The 16,950-nt window shown below is 39.6% G+C and overlaps 2 protein-coding genes and 1 pseudogene across 6 annotated transcripts; 1 reads left to right on the forward strand and 2 right to left on the reverse strand.

Annotated features, from left to right (window-relative positions):
• Nucleotides 1-422: 422 nt before the first annotated feature.
• myo19 (myosin XIX) lies at nt 423-14,237 on the forward strand. 4 transcript variants are annotated; one of them, XR_016117878.1, is made up of 26 exons: nt 423-800; nt 1,359-1,524; nt 2,180-2,328; nt 2,787-2,900; nt 3,509-3,641; nt 3,721-3,790; nt 3,889-3,991; nt 4,349-4,445; nt 4,514-4,590; nt 4,693-4,783; nt 5,014-5,179; nt 5,315-5,388; nt 5,513-5,634; nt 5,752-5,865; nt 5,977-6,153; nt 6,612-6,749; nt 6,837-6,944; nt 7,079-7,149; nt 7,210-7,289; nt 7,786-7,931; nt 8,007-8,136; nt 8,576-8,661; nt 8,729-9,055; nt 9,145-9,296; nt 10,239-10,285; nt 11,997-14,237. XR_016117878.1 is itself a non-coding variant. In XM_089017175.1 (25 exons), the coding sequence occupies exons 1-24, from the start codon at nt 786-788 to the stop codon at nt 9,256-9,258; spliced, it is 2,868 nt and encodes a 955-aa protein (XP_088873301.1). In that variant the 5' UTR covers nt 423-785; the 3' UTR covers nt 9,259-9,296; nt 11,997-14,236. The 4 variants fall into 4 exon arrangements, 3 of the variants coding, with proteins under 3 accessions (XP_088873301.1, XP_088873300.1, XP_088873299.1); XM_089017175.1 differs by lacking the exon at nt 10,239-10,285 and having other exon boundaries at nt 11,997-14,236; XM_089017174.1 differs by lacking the exon at nt 11,997-14,237 and having other exon boundaries at nt 10,239-10,369.
• znhit3 (zinc finger, HIT-type containing 3) lies at nt 9,874-11,968 on the reverse strand. The gene is made up of 5 exons (XM_089017176.1): nt 11,554-11,968; nt 11,147-11,178; nt 11,006-11,065; nt 10,734-10,835; nt 9,874-10,452 (listed from the first exon to the last, which is right to left on the reverse strand). The coding sequence occupies exons 1-5, from the start codon at nt 11,880-11,882 to the stop codon at nt 10,280-10,282; spliced, it is 696 nt and encodes a 231-aa protein (XP_088873302.1). The 5' UTR covers nt 11,883-11,968; the 3' UTR covers nt 9,874-10,279.
• Nucleotides 14,238-14,512: 275 nt separating the features above from the next.
• On the reverse strand, nt 14,513-15,785 carry LOC148886253 (nuclear protein 1 pseudogene; annotated as a pseudogene). The gene is made up of 2 exons (XR_016117879.1): nt 15,438-15,785; nt 14,513-14,812 (listed from the first exon to the last, which is right to left on the reverse strand). The product of XR_016117879.1 is annotated as a nuclear protein 1 pseudogene (transcript).
• Between the last annotated feature and the right edge of the window lie 1,165 nt (nt 15,786-16,950).

Raw genomic sequence — 16,950 nt, forward strand, 5'->3', positions numbered from 1 at the left:
AAAACATCGAGTTAAAATTAATGGTTCCGCCATGATACTGAAAATTATATTAAAAGGAGAATTTTCCATCTTATTTGAATTATAATTACAGTTTGACATAATGGCATATGCATTCTGTAACAGTCACCTTTGGCTTGCTAAACTGTTTTTATGAGGTGGTTTTAAATCGATTCACTTAACAAGGAGTACTAAACACTGCATAGAACCCTGTTTTTCTTACCCAAATTGTAATGTAACAAATCGATAAAGCCTCATATTCCCGTCACTATTGATTATACACGTATTTGGCGCTCTTTTGTACTTCCGGGTGTTTCTCCTTTTCCGGTGTCTGAGTAGCGTTGATTTGTTGGAAGCCATTGGGATTCTGACACGTCATAAAATAGGCGGGGGAAATGAAGTACTCTGCACATGCGTATGTTTAGTTTCCGTACATCTATTTAGGTTGTCTTGTGTTGTTCAATTTCAAGACCCTACTCGACGCATCACTAGTTATAATAATACCTTTTATTTCTAAGCGCCTTTCAAAGCTCCAAAGGACACTTTACAGTCACGGGATAAGAACAAGTGCACTTCAACAACTTGTGAGGCAGTCGGGCTGGGACAAGACAGCAAGAGGCGATACGGGAGTTGCCCTTGAAGAAGTTGTCAGTTGGCCAAAGTTAGGATTCGGAGCAAATTGCAATTGACTGTGTTTTAACAGCGTTACCGTACACTACAACTATCCGACTTAATGAAGGCTAAACCCATAACTTATGTGAGTTGCCATATTAGTGCGGGACACAGCAATGGAAGGTGGAGTGGTAAGTTTACATTTTAGACTGAAAAGGGACATCTACCTCATAATATCAGCATCATGTTAGTGCCCGCACGTTCGTTACCGGTAGTCGCACAGTCTTGTAGTATTGTTTTAAAAATGATGTAACAACGTACTTGATTCAATTAACATCATTGCAGTATTTTGGTCATCTGCTGTACCTCAGTGATACACTTGGCACGTATATAGTATACGTTACAGTACATGTAAATTTGTCGTGTCAGTTCTAGTTTGACCCATTTCATTAATAAGAGTTTATGAGTTCATAAAGCTTAACTTGTAAATGTGTTTACACAGATGACATTACTAACAGTCTCTGGTTGCACGTTAAAGCCAAATGATCGATCGATCGATCGTCAGGCTGAAGTGAAAGTGATTGACAACTGTAGATTAAAGGGGGCACATTTCCTAGGGAGATTATGTACTGTTGGTAAAACCGTGACCTGTAAGCATTTGCTTAAACACGCCACTTTTCAAAATATATGTGACCAAAATAATAATACATAATTTGTACTGAAATTACATCCATCAATTGTCTGTCCAGATTCACTCTACGCAGGTGCAAGGTTCCGTACGGGAGGTTTCTTCAAGTGATGGTTGCCTTAATGATTCGTTCGAGGATGACATTCTTGCCTTTCTCATTGATGGTGAAGCTCAGCTGCACACATATGATGATCTCACCCAAGTCAACCCTGTGACGCCAACAACCGGTAAAAACAACAGCTAAAGTTTTTCTAACCGATGGAGGTAACAACAAATTTTCATCAACACTACTGGGGCGCAGATAGGACCACACACATCCTAACCCGATGTATGAGAAAAGTGGCATTCGAAATATTGAGAACATTCGTGCTTGTCTGTTTTTTTTATTATGTACAGTACATGACAGTATCATAAGTTATTTCATGCTTAATGCATGGCAGTGTGATACAGCTTTCAATCACAGTCTTTGAACAATAAAAAAAGGTGTATAATGTGAGTTTTTTCACCCCCAGTGGATACAAATTACAATTAATGCATGGCACAAATCTGCTTATTAGTAAACCAACATTAAGAGTTTTTTTTTACAGAACTAAACACAAAAAATGTAAATATTATTTAGGTATTATGTTTGTCCTGCATGCCATTCCAAATCCACCAAAAATATTCTGCCTGTACTTTCATCATAATATAACACTATAACCAACCCACCTCCCAAAAACATCTAAAAAGTCGGACAACAGATTAAATCAGTGGGTGACAAATTGCAATTATGCAGCAGTCCACTGATCTGCCCTGTCCCCTAAAAAACACAAACATTTAGCAAAATATACCCTGTTGATTTGTGCGGCACATTTCCTCATGCTTAATGTTTCTGTGTGACAGTGCTCAGATGCCTGCAGGCCAGGTACAGCTTGAAAGTATTTTACACCCATGCTGGGTGCACCTTGGTGGCTCTTAACCCATTCCAACCCGTCCCCGAGCTGTACTCCCTGGATGTGATGAAAGAATATCACAATGCTGCTCAGCTCAAGGTATTTACATCCATACAGGAGATAATTTTGAGTCACTTTGTTTGAACCAATCAGTAAGGGCCTCCTAGAATGGATTTGCACTGCAAGATGTAGGTGATTAATATGTGATTTTACATTTTCATGGACATTGTAAGTGATGTTAATCATATGTCAACATGAAAATGTTCAGGAGTGAGAATCAAACAGCCAATTGACATTGCGTAGAACAGCTGGAAACACCTACCCCAAAAGGCATTGATTCACTTACTCTGTTGTCCTTGTGAATCTACAGCTGCTCTTAAAGGCATCAAACATTTAGGGAAAAAATAGTTTATTGTTAATTCAACTTTTTGTCGAAATTGAAAGCAAGTAAATTGTAATTCTGACCTCTGTCCAGTTGTGTTTTCATGTCCTCTTTCGCTGAGCCATGTGTCCCTTCAGTGAAAACCATATCAACAGAAAATTATGTGTTTCTGCAGGAGCCCAAGCCACATATCTTTATTGTGGCAGAGGAAGCCTACAGGAATGTTCAGGGCCAGCTTGGACCAGTGAACCAGTCCTTGGTGGTCAGTGGGGAGAGCGGTGCAGGAAAGGTAGACATTTAGTGGTGAGCGAGATTGTGAATGAACAAGAGACTCAATGTCATTTTAGACATTTCTGTGGCATTTACATGTTCACCCAGTCCTATATTAGCTGAACTGAATATGATGGATTTGTTGTTGCTGTAAAGTTGTTCATCTTTGGGCTGGGAAAAAAAACGTAATATTTATATGTATTGTTGTAAACAAGTGATCAATCAATATAAAAAACATTGGATAAAGTGCTCTATTAAAATAAAGGAAAGAAAACCTGATGTCAAACAGCACCAGGTGCTCAGTTACTCACCATAAGACGTTCTTGTACCAGTGAGGAAAAGTGTATGTGTGTGTGAGAAATACATACGTCTGCTGAATGAAAGGTTGGCTCAACATAAGAATAAATGAAGTTCACCTGAATGCAACATTTTCAATCAGATTATCCATCTATCCATTATCCTTACAAAAGGCACAGACTTGTTGGAGCCTAGCGCTTTATATTATATGTGCCAACTCTTGCACAATGACAGCTAATAAGGGCTCCAGTTTAACAGTACATTATAAACAGTATGAAGTGGAAGAATGTAAATTTGTATCCAGGTTGAGTACATTCTTTTTCTGCACAGACTTGGACTTCTCGTTGTCTGATGAATTACTACGCCACAGTGGCAGCTCCGTCCTCAATGGTGGAAAGTCATGACACTGTAGAGAGGATTGAGAGGCGAGTGCTGGACTCCAACCCCATCATGGAAGCATTTGGTATGACGGTTTGGCTGCCACGCTCTAAAAATGACGGTCATCTTTCGGTACTCGAGTTAACATTCCGGCTTCCGTGCAGGCAATGCGTGCACACTTCGCAACAACAACAGCAGTCGCTTTGGAAAGTACATCCAGCTCCAACTTGACAGGTAATCGCAGCTGGTTGTGAGGAACGTTCATTTCGACAGACGGTGCCCGATTGGAACGTCGGGAACGTTTAAATCTATTTATCTGGTTTTATGTGTAGATGTCATCTTTTAGTCGGTGCATCTGTGCAGACATATTTACTGGAAAAGACCAGAGTTGCCTTCCAACCCACTCATGAAAGGAACTTCCACATCTTTTACCAGGTGAGTCGTAGCAGAAACTAAACAAAACTATGGAACACATAAATACAGTACTTAAGGATAATGTGTCATGAACCAAATGTAATTTCAACTTCTTCAATTTCTGTCCCAGTGTTGAAGTGGAAGTACAGATTGATTTGCTCACATTTTCACTTCTCTCAAATAACAAAAGATTTACTTGGTTAATATTTTTTGACACATGATGGATTAGCAGGCACGCCAGAGAACCTGCTATTCTCATACAAGCAATTTTAAATCCCATTTTGCAGATGTCTCCCTAAAATACATCTAAAATCTCATCTACAAGCTTAGGTCCAATGCCTGACAAATCATATTTCATATTCATATCATATCTTTCAGATGATGAAAGGAGCCACGAATGAGCAGAGAAAAGAGTGGAATATGCCACAAGGTCACCACTTTGTGTGGCTCCCAAATGAAAAGAAAAACATTGAGGGTAGGTCTTTAGTTTACATTTTCAATGTGTTTACATTTTGCCAGCCCTGTGTGTCTGATGTCTCGCAGAGGACTGTTTTCAAGAGACACTCGATGCAATGATCCACTTGCGTATAAAGACCCAAAGGCAACGAGAGATATTTAAGGTACACCTAATAATACTAGTTTTCATTCTGGATCTTTGCATTTTCCAGTACAATTATTCTAAATACATATCTATTTTATGACATCTGTCTTTGTTATTGTAGGTGCTCGCTGGTATTCTGCATCTGGGAAATGTAAAATTCTCAATATCAGCTGATGAAATAAAGCCTTGTGACATAAAGGAACAGTCCAAAGGTATTTCATGTTTTATTGCTAAACACACAAATTTATCAGGATTTGGTAGGTGGTGGGGATCCACAAATTTCTCTTAAAGCTAACAATTTGTATCTCAAGAAATTCCAATATTACCTCCACATATTTGTGAGGCCAATGTGTCTGTACAACATTTTCTTTGTTTATCAATGAAACTGGCATATAGGAATGTTTCTGGGAATCGTTTTGACACACACACCTATGTGTTTTAGTCTCCTTGCATTGGGCGGCTGAACTGTTGCAAATTCCCGCTGAGGAGCTTCAGACATGTCTAAACGTGAGGACATTAAAAGCAGGAAGGCAGAGTGTACATAAACCTTGTTCGCAGGCTGAATGCTGCGTGCGGAGAGACTGCCTTGGCAAAGTTGTCTATGCTAGGTAAGGAATGAAATGCTCGGTAAGTTTTTCCACTGTGTCTCAGACATTTTGTCATCAAATGCTCAAATGTTAAACCACCATGTCTTTTTGTTGCTGGTCAACACAAGTGAGGATGTGGCTTGTCTTTTCGCACAGATTATTTGAATGGCTGGTGTCGTTTATCAACAACAGCATTTGTGCTGACAAATCTACATGGTGCAATTTTATAGGTACATTTTAGCACCTGTCACAATACTGAGGACAAAGTATTACTCATTGACATTTGGAACACTTTATTTTTCTGATTGATCTCTTCAACATGCATATTAATTTTATATCTGTATTTTGTTTCAGGTGTGCTCGATGTATATGGTTTTGAATGTTTCCAAAGTAACAGTTTGGAGCAGCTTTGTATCAACTATGCCAATGAAAAACTCCAGCAGCACTTTGTTAGCCATTATCTACGAGCTCAGCAGGTACAGATTTTTGGTTTGCTCTTCAGTAAGCACAAATGAATGCCCGATTAAATGTGTGTTGCCCGATTATAACGACTTTAAGCAAAATAACAATGACATGATTTTTTTTTCTCCAAGGAGGACTATATGTCGGAGGGATTGCAATGGTCATTTGTCAAATACCAAGATAACCAAAGCTGTTTGGATCTCCTCGAAGGAAGCCCTAATGGTGTGTTTTGCCTTCTCGATGAGGTAATTTTCTGTGGTTTGGTGCCTTCAATTTTTCTTTTGTTTTTGCTGCTGTGAAGCGACACCCCCCCCCCCACCACCACCCTTTTATTTTATGTATTTATTTTTTGTTAGGAGAGCCGACTTAATCGAGCCTCGGATGCTAAGGCGCTTAGGATTCGTTTGGAGAAGGAGCTAGCTGCCAACGGCAACATCAGTTGGGATAAATTCTGCAAAGTGCCACACTTCACTGTGACCCATTATGCTGGCAAAGTCAACTACAAGATAGAAGGCATGGTGGAGAAAAACAAGGTGTGTTACCCGCACATCGATCCATTTATTCAGCTTATACATTTGTGAGATTGCTTTTGTTCTTTGTGGGAACTGTTCTGGGATGGGAATTTTCTGTTCCACAATCAAAAAAGTCAGGTCAAAAAATGCCTGTTTGGTTATGAGATACATGTAGTTGAGGAGGTCTGCTATCAAGGCCTTTGCAGACTGCTCTTAGGTAGAGCACTGTTGAGGAATCCATGCATTGTGTTTGTTCTGTGAGAATGCAATGATGAATCAAAGCGGGTGTTGAAGACTATTCAACTCGAAAGTAGCGTCTCAGTGATGTCAGATGGGATATGTAATAGGAGAGAAATTGGCAGAGTGAGTTCCGAGTGCTAACAGCAAAACTCCAAAAAAAAACAATCTCATCCGTGGCCTTAACAAGGCCAAGCGCAGTTGAAAATGAATGGATGGATAACTGCCCTCTCAATTTACAGGATCCAGTCGCCCCTGAGATCATCAGTCTGCTTCAGACATCAGATAATCCCCTGCTTCAGCAGATATTCACAGAAAAGGAAACTGACAACTGCTCGAGCAAGGGGCTCAGTAAAGTCACCGTAGTCTCAAAGTTCAAGGTAGAAGCAATGCTGATATTAAGATGACTTGTGTTGATATGAAACGGAATAAGTCTTTGGTTGACACCGGTGTTTACGTGGCTTCAGAACTCCCTTCAGAGCTTAATGAGCATCCTCCACCGCACAACTCCTCACTACACTCGCTGCATTAAACCCAATTCTGACTGCAAGCCTTTCATCTTTAAAAAGGAAGAGGTAAATCCGGATATGGAGCAATTTGTTTTTCCTGTAAGGGATATACAAAGTAATGAGGAATAAGCGGTACGGAGACTGGATGGATGGATGGGAAATACAAAGTATGATAATAAAATGCTGCCATCTGCTGCCAGGTGATCATGCAGTTGGAGGCCTGTGGGATTGTTGAGACAATACATATAAGCGCTGCTGGTTTTCCTATAAGGTAAAAAATGTCTGATTGCTTTAATTGCTGTAATTTATTGATGAATATAGTTGTTCACAGGATTCCGTTCAAGTGTTTCATACAACGCTATGGATGCATACCGAAACACTCAAGTTTCAAATCAGAAGTTGAAAACCATGGTAAGTCCAAGGTGGTGCGGAATCATCCACAGACAAATTTACAATTTTGCATGTTTACTATGGGGCCGACTGATTTTATTTCCTCTCTTTAGGTCTTCTGGTTTATTCTCATTTCCCCTTGCTAGCACTCTTAGTTAATCTGACCCTCAGTTCTCGCCTTGGGACATTTCACTTAAATAAAACAAGGTTATTATAAATTGCAACTTCTTTTGAACTTTCCAGGTACAGTAAATGCATGATTTGTCTGGCTGTCACAGCTTGCCTTGCTTATTGTGTATTTACTACTAATTGCGCTTGAAATTCTGAGTTTCTAACCCACCGTTAAGTCACCTTGAGTGTTAAACAACCGCACCCCTCTAATTTGCACTTGCATGTCCATGTGTGTAAGTTCTGTCGTCAAATCATTTGTCAAGTTTTCACTATGTTGTGTGTCAAACGCCTTATAATTGCTGCTTCTTCTCAAATGTATTGATTCCAAATTGCATTGTGTAAAAAGTGAAAGCCAGCTGCGACCACGATGTGGATCTAGAGGAGGTGCAGAAGCTACTTCACTTGGCGTTTCAACACCCAGCACATATCAGAAGGCAACCAAAGTCTTTAGTGCACTGTGGGCGGACTAAAGTTTTTCTCACCCAGTCAATGGTTAGTTGTTCGTAAAATAATTCACCCTCTCTTGTCATTAGATGACCTTCTATGCTTTCATTGTTTGGCCAACAGTTAGACTTACTGGAAGATCAGAGGAAGGAGATTCTCTCCAAGTGTGCTTTCTGCATTCAGTGCTGCTGGATGCGCTACCAACGGCGCAAACGTCTCGCGCGACGGCATTCTGCTACTCTAATCCAAGCAGGTAAACTTTTAATGCCTCATTACCTGTGACCTGTTGGCTCACTCCTGTCTGGCTCCATTTGACCCAACTCTCTGGCCAAACAGTAACCAGCCCGATTAGCTTGTCAGAAGTAGCAAATGTCAGACACAACATTGGCCCATTTACTAAATTAGCATGTTTTTTCTTTGACTAATGTTGCTATTAAAAATAGACAAATTCAACCGATTTTGGGTGCTATAATTTTAATAGAGGAACATTTTTACATTTTGAGTGTTTCCATCAGAGTAATATAATTCATTGCTGTTTTTGATCTTAGGCCAAGTCAATAAAACACTTACTTTGGCTGTCATATTGCTGCCACGGAACTACGTTGAATTTACTTGAAAAGTTTCAATTTTGGGATACATTGCAGTCCCAAACAAACAAGGTCTTTTTCAGGTATTCTTTATGCTTCTTGCAGTGGTGCGTTCTTGGCTTGTCAGGAGGCGGGTCCAGAGATGGGACAGAGCTGCAGCACTTATACAGAAATCTTGGAGGAAATGGAGGGTAGGATTAAAGAGGGCTGGGTCTCACGTGAGCTGGAAATAATTGTTGATTGATGTTCTCACATTAGGCATTTTTGAATTCATTGGCCGAGGAAGAGCTTGATGATGTAGAAGACCTCATCATGCATGAAGACGTGTCAGAATTAAACACCATCATTAGGGAACAGGGCTTGGTGCAGCTAAACAGCATACAGGAGCCTGTTACTGTGCGAGCGTGGCCTATGGGTCTGGCTTTACCCTCACCCCCATCCATCACAGTATCAATGAGGGCCACGGGCTTTCACAAGATGATGTCTGTGGTGGCTTCTCTCAAACTGCCATCGAAGAGAGGAGAGTACAAGGTGGAAACCAACCAGAACATGCAGGGAATCGCCTCTATTCGGGCTCAACACAGGGTGAGGATGCATGCCTAGCAATTTTACATTGCCTAGAAGTGAGGTGTTTTTTTTGTCCCTATTGTTTTGAAAATACTCCTACATTTCAGGGATCTGTTAAACTGCACTGCCGACGGTCGCCCCTTCTATATGCAAACAGACAGCCCGAAATGAGGAGTTATGTGACCGGCTTCAATGAGATCCTGTTGGAGAGGACTTTGTAACAGTACGAGCTGACTTACAGCTACAAGCTGTTTTTAAGGTAAAGGCTGTCATGTGACACAGAGGGAGACACATTATTTTTCAGCATAACATAACTTTTAAATGTAGCACCATTCAACAGGTTTTAGTTTTAAACTCACTACAAACATTTCAGGTGAACTTATTTGGACTGTTTAAAAACGTTTAAATTGCACATCCCACTATTTAGCGGTTGAGTACTTTTTGTTCTCTAAAAGACAGACAAAATTCACCATCTCTCAACCAACATGTTTTAAATTTGAATTGGTTCATCATTGATCAACATTACCTAGATGTTGTGAAACTTTTTTTGTGTCCCATTGCATACCATATACTAAATATAACACTTGGACATGGCATGTATCATTTGCTTGCATTGCCCTATTAGCTTTCTACACTGGATAACAGTGCTTCTCTTGTAAGTAGACCAATGTTGTCACTTGAGGAAAATATTTTGTGTCAGTGCCGCCTTCCATTGATCTTAAATCACAGTGTTATAGGTTTAATAAGAACAACAAAAAAAGGGCTGATGATATTTATTGCCAGTCAGTTGTCATGATTTACTCTATAATAAAAAAGACTGACATGCACACAAAATATAAACACATACTTTTACTTGTATGCTGCGGAACCAAAGTGGGTATGCAATTTTTCTTGCATTGACAGCAGATGTTGCACATCAAAACTGTAATTAATTTACATGCAATTCAGGAAGAGTTATTCAAACGGCTGCTTTCATCTCCAAGTGGAATATTTCGAACTTGTTTTGTCCATTGATTTTTAAATATTGTCATTGGAATATTCTATGTTTTGAATGATACATGCCTATTTTAGAGAAGAACATATGAATACAAAAATGTAATTATTAGATGTGTAAAAATAAATGACAAAATAAGATAAAAAAGATATATTCAACATGATTACCTGCTATTGTCATCTTCATGAACATTCTGTATGTTTTTAGAAAATTGAACAATGCTACCAGTCCATGACATCACTAAACTGCTATGGGTGAGCTTTTTCTACAACCTTCAAACATTGATCTGAAAACTCCACAAATAAGGGCTCCTGCATAGCTGCTTTCATTGCTGCTTCCTTGCTGGGGGCACCTTCTATCATCCTTAATAGTTCTCTTAGGTGGGGATTACAAAGAAGGTCCTTAAGCTCTTTTGATTGACCTGTGGAATACATCGGAAACAATTACTTGCATCTAACCATTGGGAAAAATAAAATCACAAGTATACCCAGTGTGAAAATGATGTGGAGCCAATATCCCATTTTCACTGGAGATCTATTGTCAAACCACTAGTAATAAATGAAAAGTCACAATAGACAGTATATGAGGAAAAACATCATTATTTAATGCACTCATTTTGTTGTGTGATTAATGTTTAAGGTTTAGATACATAACAATGCGAAAACACTGGATTATTTTTTTAACACAATTTACAGTTCATACCTAACAACTGAAGCCTCTGTAGCGGTACTATATCTGCAATGGCCTCTTCAGGCAGAAGATCATCCACACTCCCTGTCTCAGCAGTAGGGGTGTCTGTGTTCTCTGAAAAATGATGTACCGCATGTTTCTTTATTATTAATGGACAGAATGATGATGATACAGACATTAAGAAATGTCAATATTATTGCTCTACTTTTTAGTCAGGAAGATTTACATGAATCATTTTTAAGATTCCTCCAATCACATTTACAGATTTACTAACTAGATCATACCCGTCCTGACAGCGTCCTTTGTTCCATTGGGTACGAGCTGCTTAACTGGAAGGCACGAATCTGATGAAGGATAGATAACAAATTACGTATGACGTAATAACTTTTATTCTCGAGTGTTATATTAGAACCAATGTTTCTTACCTTTATGCTTCTTGTAACAGGAAAGGGAGCAGCTGGAAGGGTAAATCAAGTTTGTAAGTTCATTTAATAACAGGTAGATCAATAGAGTGCGGTGTTGTGTATATTCGACTCGTACAAGATATGCATGAATTCATGACACACTTTTAGACGTTAGATATACCGAGGACACTAGTCGCTAAATAACGGGGGGAAACAGGGTTTGTATACCAAAGTCGAAATCGCTTGTATTGATTGGCTGCATCCGTGACCTTTTGAAGGAAATCATTTATATATTGTAATGTTCGTTTGACTTATTGTAGAGTGAACTATCTAAATATAACACTTGTAAATGTGAGCCAAACAAGGCAGAAAGATCACAGTGAACACGTGTTTAGCAAGAGATAAAAATAAAGGCTTAAGTTACTCACTATTTTATTTCGCAGGCTGGGCATCTGTATTTGGGCGTTTGCTCGCTGCACACTTTACATAGCTGCATGATGACACGCTGTGTAAGTAAAGTAAATAAAGTACCGTTGATTTGGTTACACAAAATGCTTTTTTGAGAGGAAGGCGTATGGGGTAGGGACCCGGAAGCACTTGACAACTTTTCTCTATCCTTCCCTTCAAGATAAAAGCAAAACGCCCCTTGCGGTTGTCTTGTAAAAGCAGTCCTAAAACCCATGAAGTCTTTTTTTGTGCAGAAGGTACGTTTTTGTAGTGAAAAACACTTCTTAGATGTATGACAAATAAAAGACATTTAAGTGATGTTGTGCAATTCGACTTTTTTATTCCTTTGCGCAATTCCGTTGATTTTGCCATTTAAAACATTCATTTTGTCATGTAATTGTTGACCATCTTCTATTTTATACAGGCAGACTGTACCCCCTTGTCACCTCCATTATACGAACAGCGACGTCGCTGGAATATGCCTCACAATCACCGTCATGAACAGTCATTTGAAGTTTTTTAATGGTGGGGGAAATATGTAGGTAATATATTGTATGATTGCTTTTGGCTGGGGAACCTAAAATGTATGTTTTATTACGGGACCGCGGAAATCACGGCGCACCCATTGAACTGCAAAATTCCGAAACGTCATATCCGGTGCGCTGGTCTGTTTGATCGGGATCATTTTGACCCCTTGGTGGCTTGGGTGAAATAGGATAACTTGCACTTTCGTTTGTCAACTGTCGAACTACAGAAAACATTATATTACATGGAGTCCTTTGATCATATCATGCAGTGGTGCAACAATATTTTTTTTTTAATTGTGGCTTATTTAAAATAAGGCACACGGTTTGAACATTAACTTTCTTCTTTTCCTTTCGGCTTTTCCCTTCAAGGGGTCGCCACAGCGAATCAGTGTCCTCCATCTTTAGAGGTTTGATTCGCATGTTTGTTTTGGCCAAGCTTTTAACTTTGAATAGCATTTATCCTGGATCAAATGTTGTATAATACGAATAACGATGGGGTGTAGAGCTTTCAGCCGCTCTGCTCCCAAACTCTGGAATTCACATCCACCCGACATCTGTAATATTGACTGTTCCCACTTTCAAATCCTACCTCAAAACCCATCTGTTTAAAATTGCATTCACAATTTAGTTTAATCAGCTATTTTATTATTTATCATTTCTTTTATGATTTTATTGTTCTGTGGACTTCCACCTACGCAATGTTTGACCTACGTGAAGGTCAAACATAGAATCAACTTTAAAATTCTTCTTTATACATATAAAGCCATCCATAACCTTGCCCCCTATACCTATCTGACCTTCTTCAAAATTCTATTCCCTCTCGTTCCCTCAGATCCTCTTCATCCCTCTGCCTCTGTGCGCCCCCCCCCTGCCCGTCTCAGCACGATGGGTGACAGAGCCTTCAGCTGCTCTGCCCCCAAACTTTGGAACTCACTTCCTCCCAACATTCGTAACATCGATTCTCGTCCCACCTTCAAGTCCCATCTCAAAACCCAACTATGTATTTAAAATTGCATTTTCTGTGCAGCTCTCTCTCTCGTTTCTATTTATGATTGTATTTTATTTATTGCATTCTATTTGTGATTGTATTTTATTTATTATAGTAAATATGCTTGTCTGTGACTGTAAAGTCTCTGTGAGAGCTTTGAAAGGCACTTAAAATGTAATGTAATGTATTATTATTATTATTATTATTATTATTACTACTCTTTTAATTGGAATGTGTCATTGGCTGTTCTGAAAGGCGCTCGTAAATTAAATGTATTTTTATTAAATGTTTTCTCATGCTAAAGCACTGAGTGAAACATTTTGAGAATAAACTGCACCCCAATCAAGTACTTTGTGCAGAGATACTGAATAATCATGCGGCACAATATGACTTTGTAACACTGTCAACCACTGTTGAAAAAAATATCACAAGTAAGACACTTGTTCTACTGTGTGATTATCTTACTAGAGCAGGGGTCGGGAACCTTTTTGACTAAGAGAGCCATAAAAGTAAAATATTTAGAAATGTTTTTCAGTGAGAGCCACACGCACGCGCGCTCGCGCGCACATACAAACGCTCGCGCGCGCGCACACACACACACACACACACACACACGCACGCGCGGCCACTTTTCAACAAAATATCAGAATGTATTATTTAAAATAACTTTGTGATAGTACTCACCGTTAACATGGAGGGTTTTGCGTTCCCCGTGATTGGTAAAAATCCAGGCAAACGATCGGAATGAAATTCTATTTGCCGGTCGAGAGGCGAAGTTACTGCTCGCTAGCCTGTACACGGCTCATAAGCTTCCACACTTGCTATCTGCAATATACTTCTCGCAGAAGTATGTTGACGCTAACGTTAACAAGGGGCTTGTTAAAATCTCACTGACATTCGACTGTTTCATCGATTGTATTGTTTCATTGCTAATTAGAATCAGAACATTTTCTCTCCTCTAAACTCCGGTGCATTCACGCTGAAGTGCAGTTGGGCTCATTTAAAGGGGCGTTTACCTTCAACATGACGGCCACTATCATCCAATCAAAATGGCGCTTTCGGCCATTCTAGGTCAGTGTCATCCAATCAAAATTGCGCTTACCGCCAACTGCAGCCCCAAGGGGAAATGAACGGCGAAAAAAATGACAATAAGTATTATAATATGTATATTTATCGGCGATCCATATGCAATCATCAAAAGAGCCATATATGGCTCGCGAGCCATAGGTTCCCGACCCCTGTACTAGAGTAACAAAAAAGATCCCAGGATTTATATTTCAATACAATACAGTGTGTTAGTAGGATTAACAATAAATGCTTAAATAATAGGAGTATCTACTGTTTATTTTAGACCTTCGAAGATTGTTTCTAGCGAATGTAAACTACATTTAACAAACGACATTCTATAGTATGGAAACAAACTCATTTGTGTAACATCCATTTTATTCTGATAAAATGCGGTACATTATCCTCTCCAACCAAAAGGAATACAATTGTCTTTACATAGCAATCAAGCACACGTGTCTGACCTACTTAGTTGAACACAAACTATTCTTGCAGAAGTATAATCTGAGACTAACAGCTCCTCTTACAGTGGAGGAAGAGATAGAGAAAGCAGCTGTCAAATGGCACATGGGCATGGTTATCACACTTAAGCTACATGGTCAGGAAAGGAAGAGACTCTTGGCCATAGTCAACATTAGAAGTCCAGTGTGGGTTCCAGACCTATGTAGAAATAAAACAGATTGTGAGTTTCATTCCTACATGGGCAATGAAAACTAACATGCATGACATGGTTTATCACCATTGCAGGAGTTCCTAATTACAGTAAATATTAGCATGGAAGAGCGTTTCGGCCATAGCAATTATGAATAACACATTGTATCAAAATCAAACACAGGGGTCTTCAAATTATGATGATACAGACACGAAGAACAAAGTCATTAACGCGGCACATATAAAACCATGCTTTACTTACTGTTTTTATGTGATTGTTTTTATTTACAGATTAAAGCGTTTTTTTTTTCATATAATTTGGCCCTCCAATGACAGAGATTATAAACTACACGCAATTAACTCAAAATTAAATGTTTCACACTTCAAGGGATAAGAATGGTCAGAAATTTGAATTATGGCTAATAATGTTTTGATTTATTTTCCCCGGAATTGCGAGCATTCACAAAGACTTCTGACGTCACCCACTAGGACGCACACTATCAAAGCACAACGTCGGACACACTTGTATACAATATAAATCGGTTTGCTGTTCAATTTACAGCGGGGCTGCAGCAAACCCAATACTTTCAGACAGCACATTAACAGTCAGCCGATTTACACTTCGCACTGCTACCTGTAAACAATCCAGGAAGCCAGTCGACAGCCATCAAGAAGACAAGCTTTTGGTTCTCCTGCGTTTCATCTCGCTGTTGTAAAATTTGGTTGTAATCTTCCTTTCGTGTCCGGCGGGGCAATGGCGATTGGTGTTAAGCTCTGTTTCTTTCTTGGATCTCCCTTTTCCGCCGACGTGACACGAATATTCAATCAGATTGTAATAGTCGTATTGGTCATAGTAGGCCTCCTCAAATGAAGTGAGTGCTTCGACGTCCGTCGCCATTTGTGCAGGTTGCAAGCTCCGAGGTTCGCTTTAGTGTGATCTGAATCCGGAGTTAGTAAACGCATGATGTCACTGTGTTGGTATATTCAGTGTCACGTGACCGTGATCGCCACGTGACAGGGCAAAGCTTTGCGCACGGCCACTCTTTGAGTTTACTTTAAAGGACAACCGACACCACTTTTTGTTTCCTAACTGACATCAGATAAACGTTTTATAGCATCTAAAATACCCAAAACACCCAGGATGATATTTTTACTCAAATGCAAAACACCAATAAAAATGACTTAAAGTGTCTAAAAACTACTGAAAATTGAACCCGGAAGTGGCCAGTTTCAGAAGGTCCCGCCCCCTTGTTCGTGGTCTCGCGTCAAGACGTCTTGCCTTGCTTGAGAATCAAAACAATGGCTTCAAATTCGGGGAAGATGCTTTCTTGTTACTCACCCAGTTATGAATGTGATTCAAATAGTTCTGAAGAGGAAAGCACACATGTTTGCAATCGATTAAAGAAGTCCTCCTGTATCAATTTGAGCCGTCAGGACAGAAATGTAGCACCCAAAAAATGCAGAAGATGGCGCCAAAGCTCCGTGGAAATGATCTGATTGTTCCTTCCGTGACATGACGTCAGGAATCGTCACCAACTCACAAACAAGACTTCCTGAATATTCAGGGCGAGTCTTAAAACGTAAAATATAGCTATATGTGGTGGAATCACGCTCCTTTCTTCTTATCGCGGGCTCCTCAAGCCATGCATCCATCCAACCGCAGACTGACCAACAGCACCGACCTTTCCGCTGAACAAAGCGGGGCTGTGAAGATGCTGCCCATTACAGGCGCAAAAAAACACAATTCACCTTATGTATGTGGTTTAATATGCATCAGTATCAGTGACGTGCAGTCAGGGGAGGCAGGAGAGACTGTGCCTAACCTGTCATCATGGAAATATCAAATGACCAAATAAATTGAAATAATGATTAATAATAATAATAATAATAATAAATGATATGTACTTTCACGTTCTTTTCCATTTAACTTCACCATTTTTGGATTTTTTTTCAAAATCGCTGAATTTTCACATTTACCGTTCAAATACTAAGTAGAGACAAGCGGTGAGGCACCAGCCGGCTGAGCCTAACCATGGATTGCACAATCACTATGCTAACTGTGCTGGCTTGCTCTGCAGTGAGACCGCATTGCTGTCCCTCTGCATATCGCTATTAAAGTGTTCAAAAGCTTTTAGTATCTGAACTAA

Source organism: Hippocampus bargibanti, linkage group LG16, assembly GCF_051943395.1.
Source record: "Hippocampus bargibanti isolate YZ-2025 linkage group LG16, ASM5194339v1, whole genome shotgun sequence".
NCBI lineage: Eukaryota > Metazoa > Chordata > Actinopteri > Syngnathiformes > Syngnathidae > Hippocampus > Hippocampus bargibanti.

What these genes read in the sequence shown, in the direction of transcription:
- myo19 (XM_089017175.1), top strand. An exon ending in CATAAAGGAACAGTCCAAAG is followed by an intron (nt 4,784 to 5,013) that starts GTATTTCATGTT and finishes TATGTGTTTTAG; the next exon opens with TCTCCTTGCATTGGGCGGCT. An exon ending in TCATCTTTAAAAAGGAAGAG is followed by an intron (nt 6,945 to 7,078) that starts GTAAATCCGGAT and finishes ATCTGCTGCCAG; the next exon opens with GTGATCATGCAGTTGGAGGC.
- znhit3 (XM_089017176.1), bottom strand. Translation starts at nt 11,882, where the DNA reads ATGTCTTTTATTTGTCATACATCTAAGAAGTGTTTTTCACTACAAAAA. An exon ending in CCAGCCTGCGAAATAAAATA is followed by an intron (nt 11,179 to 11,553) that starts GTGAGTAACTTA and finishes TTACCCTTCCAG; the next exon opens with CTGCTCCCTTTCCTGTTACA. An exon ending in AAAGGACGCTGTCAGGACGG is followed by an intron (nt 10,836 to 11,005) that starts GTATGATCTAGT and finishes ATCATTTTTCAG; the next exon opens with AGAACACAGACACCCCTACT.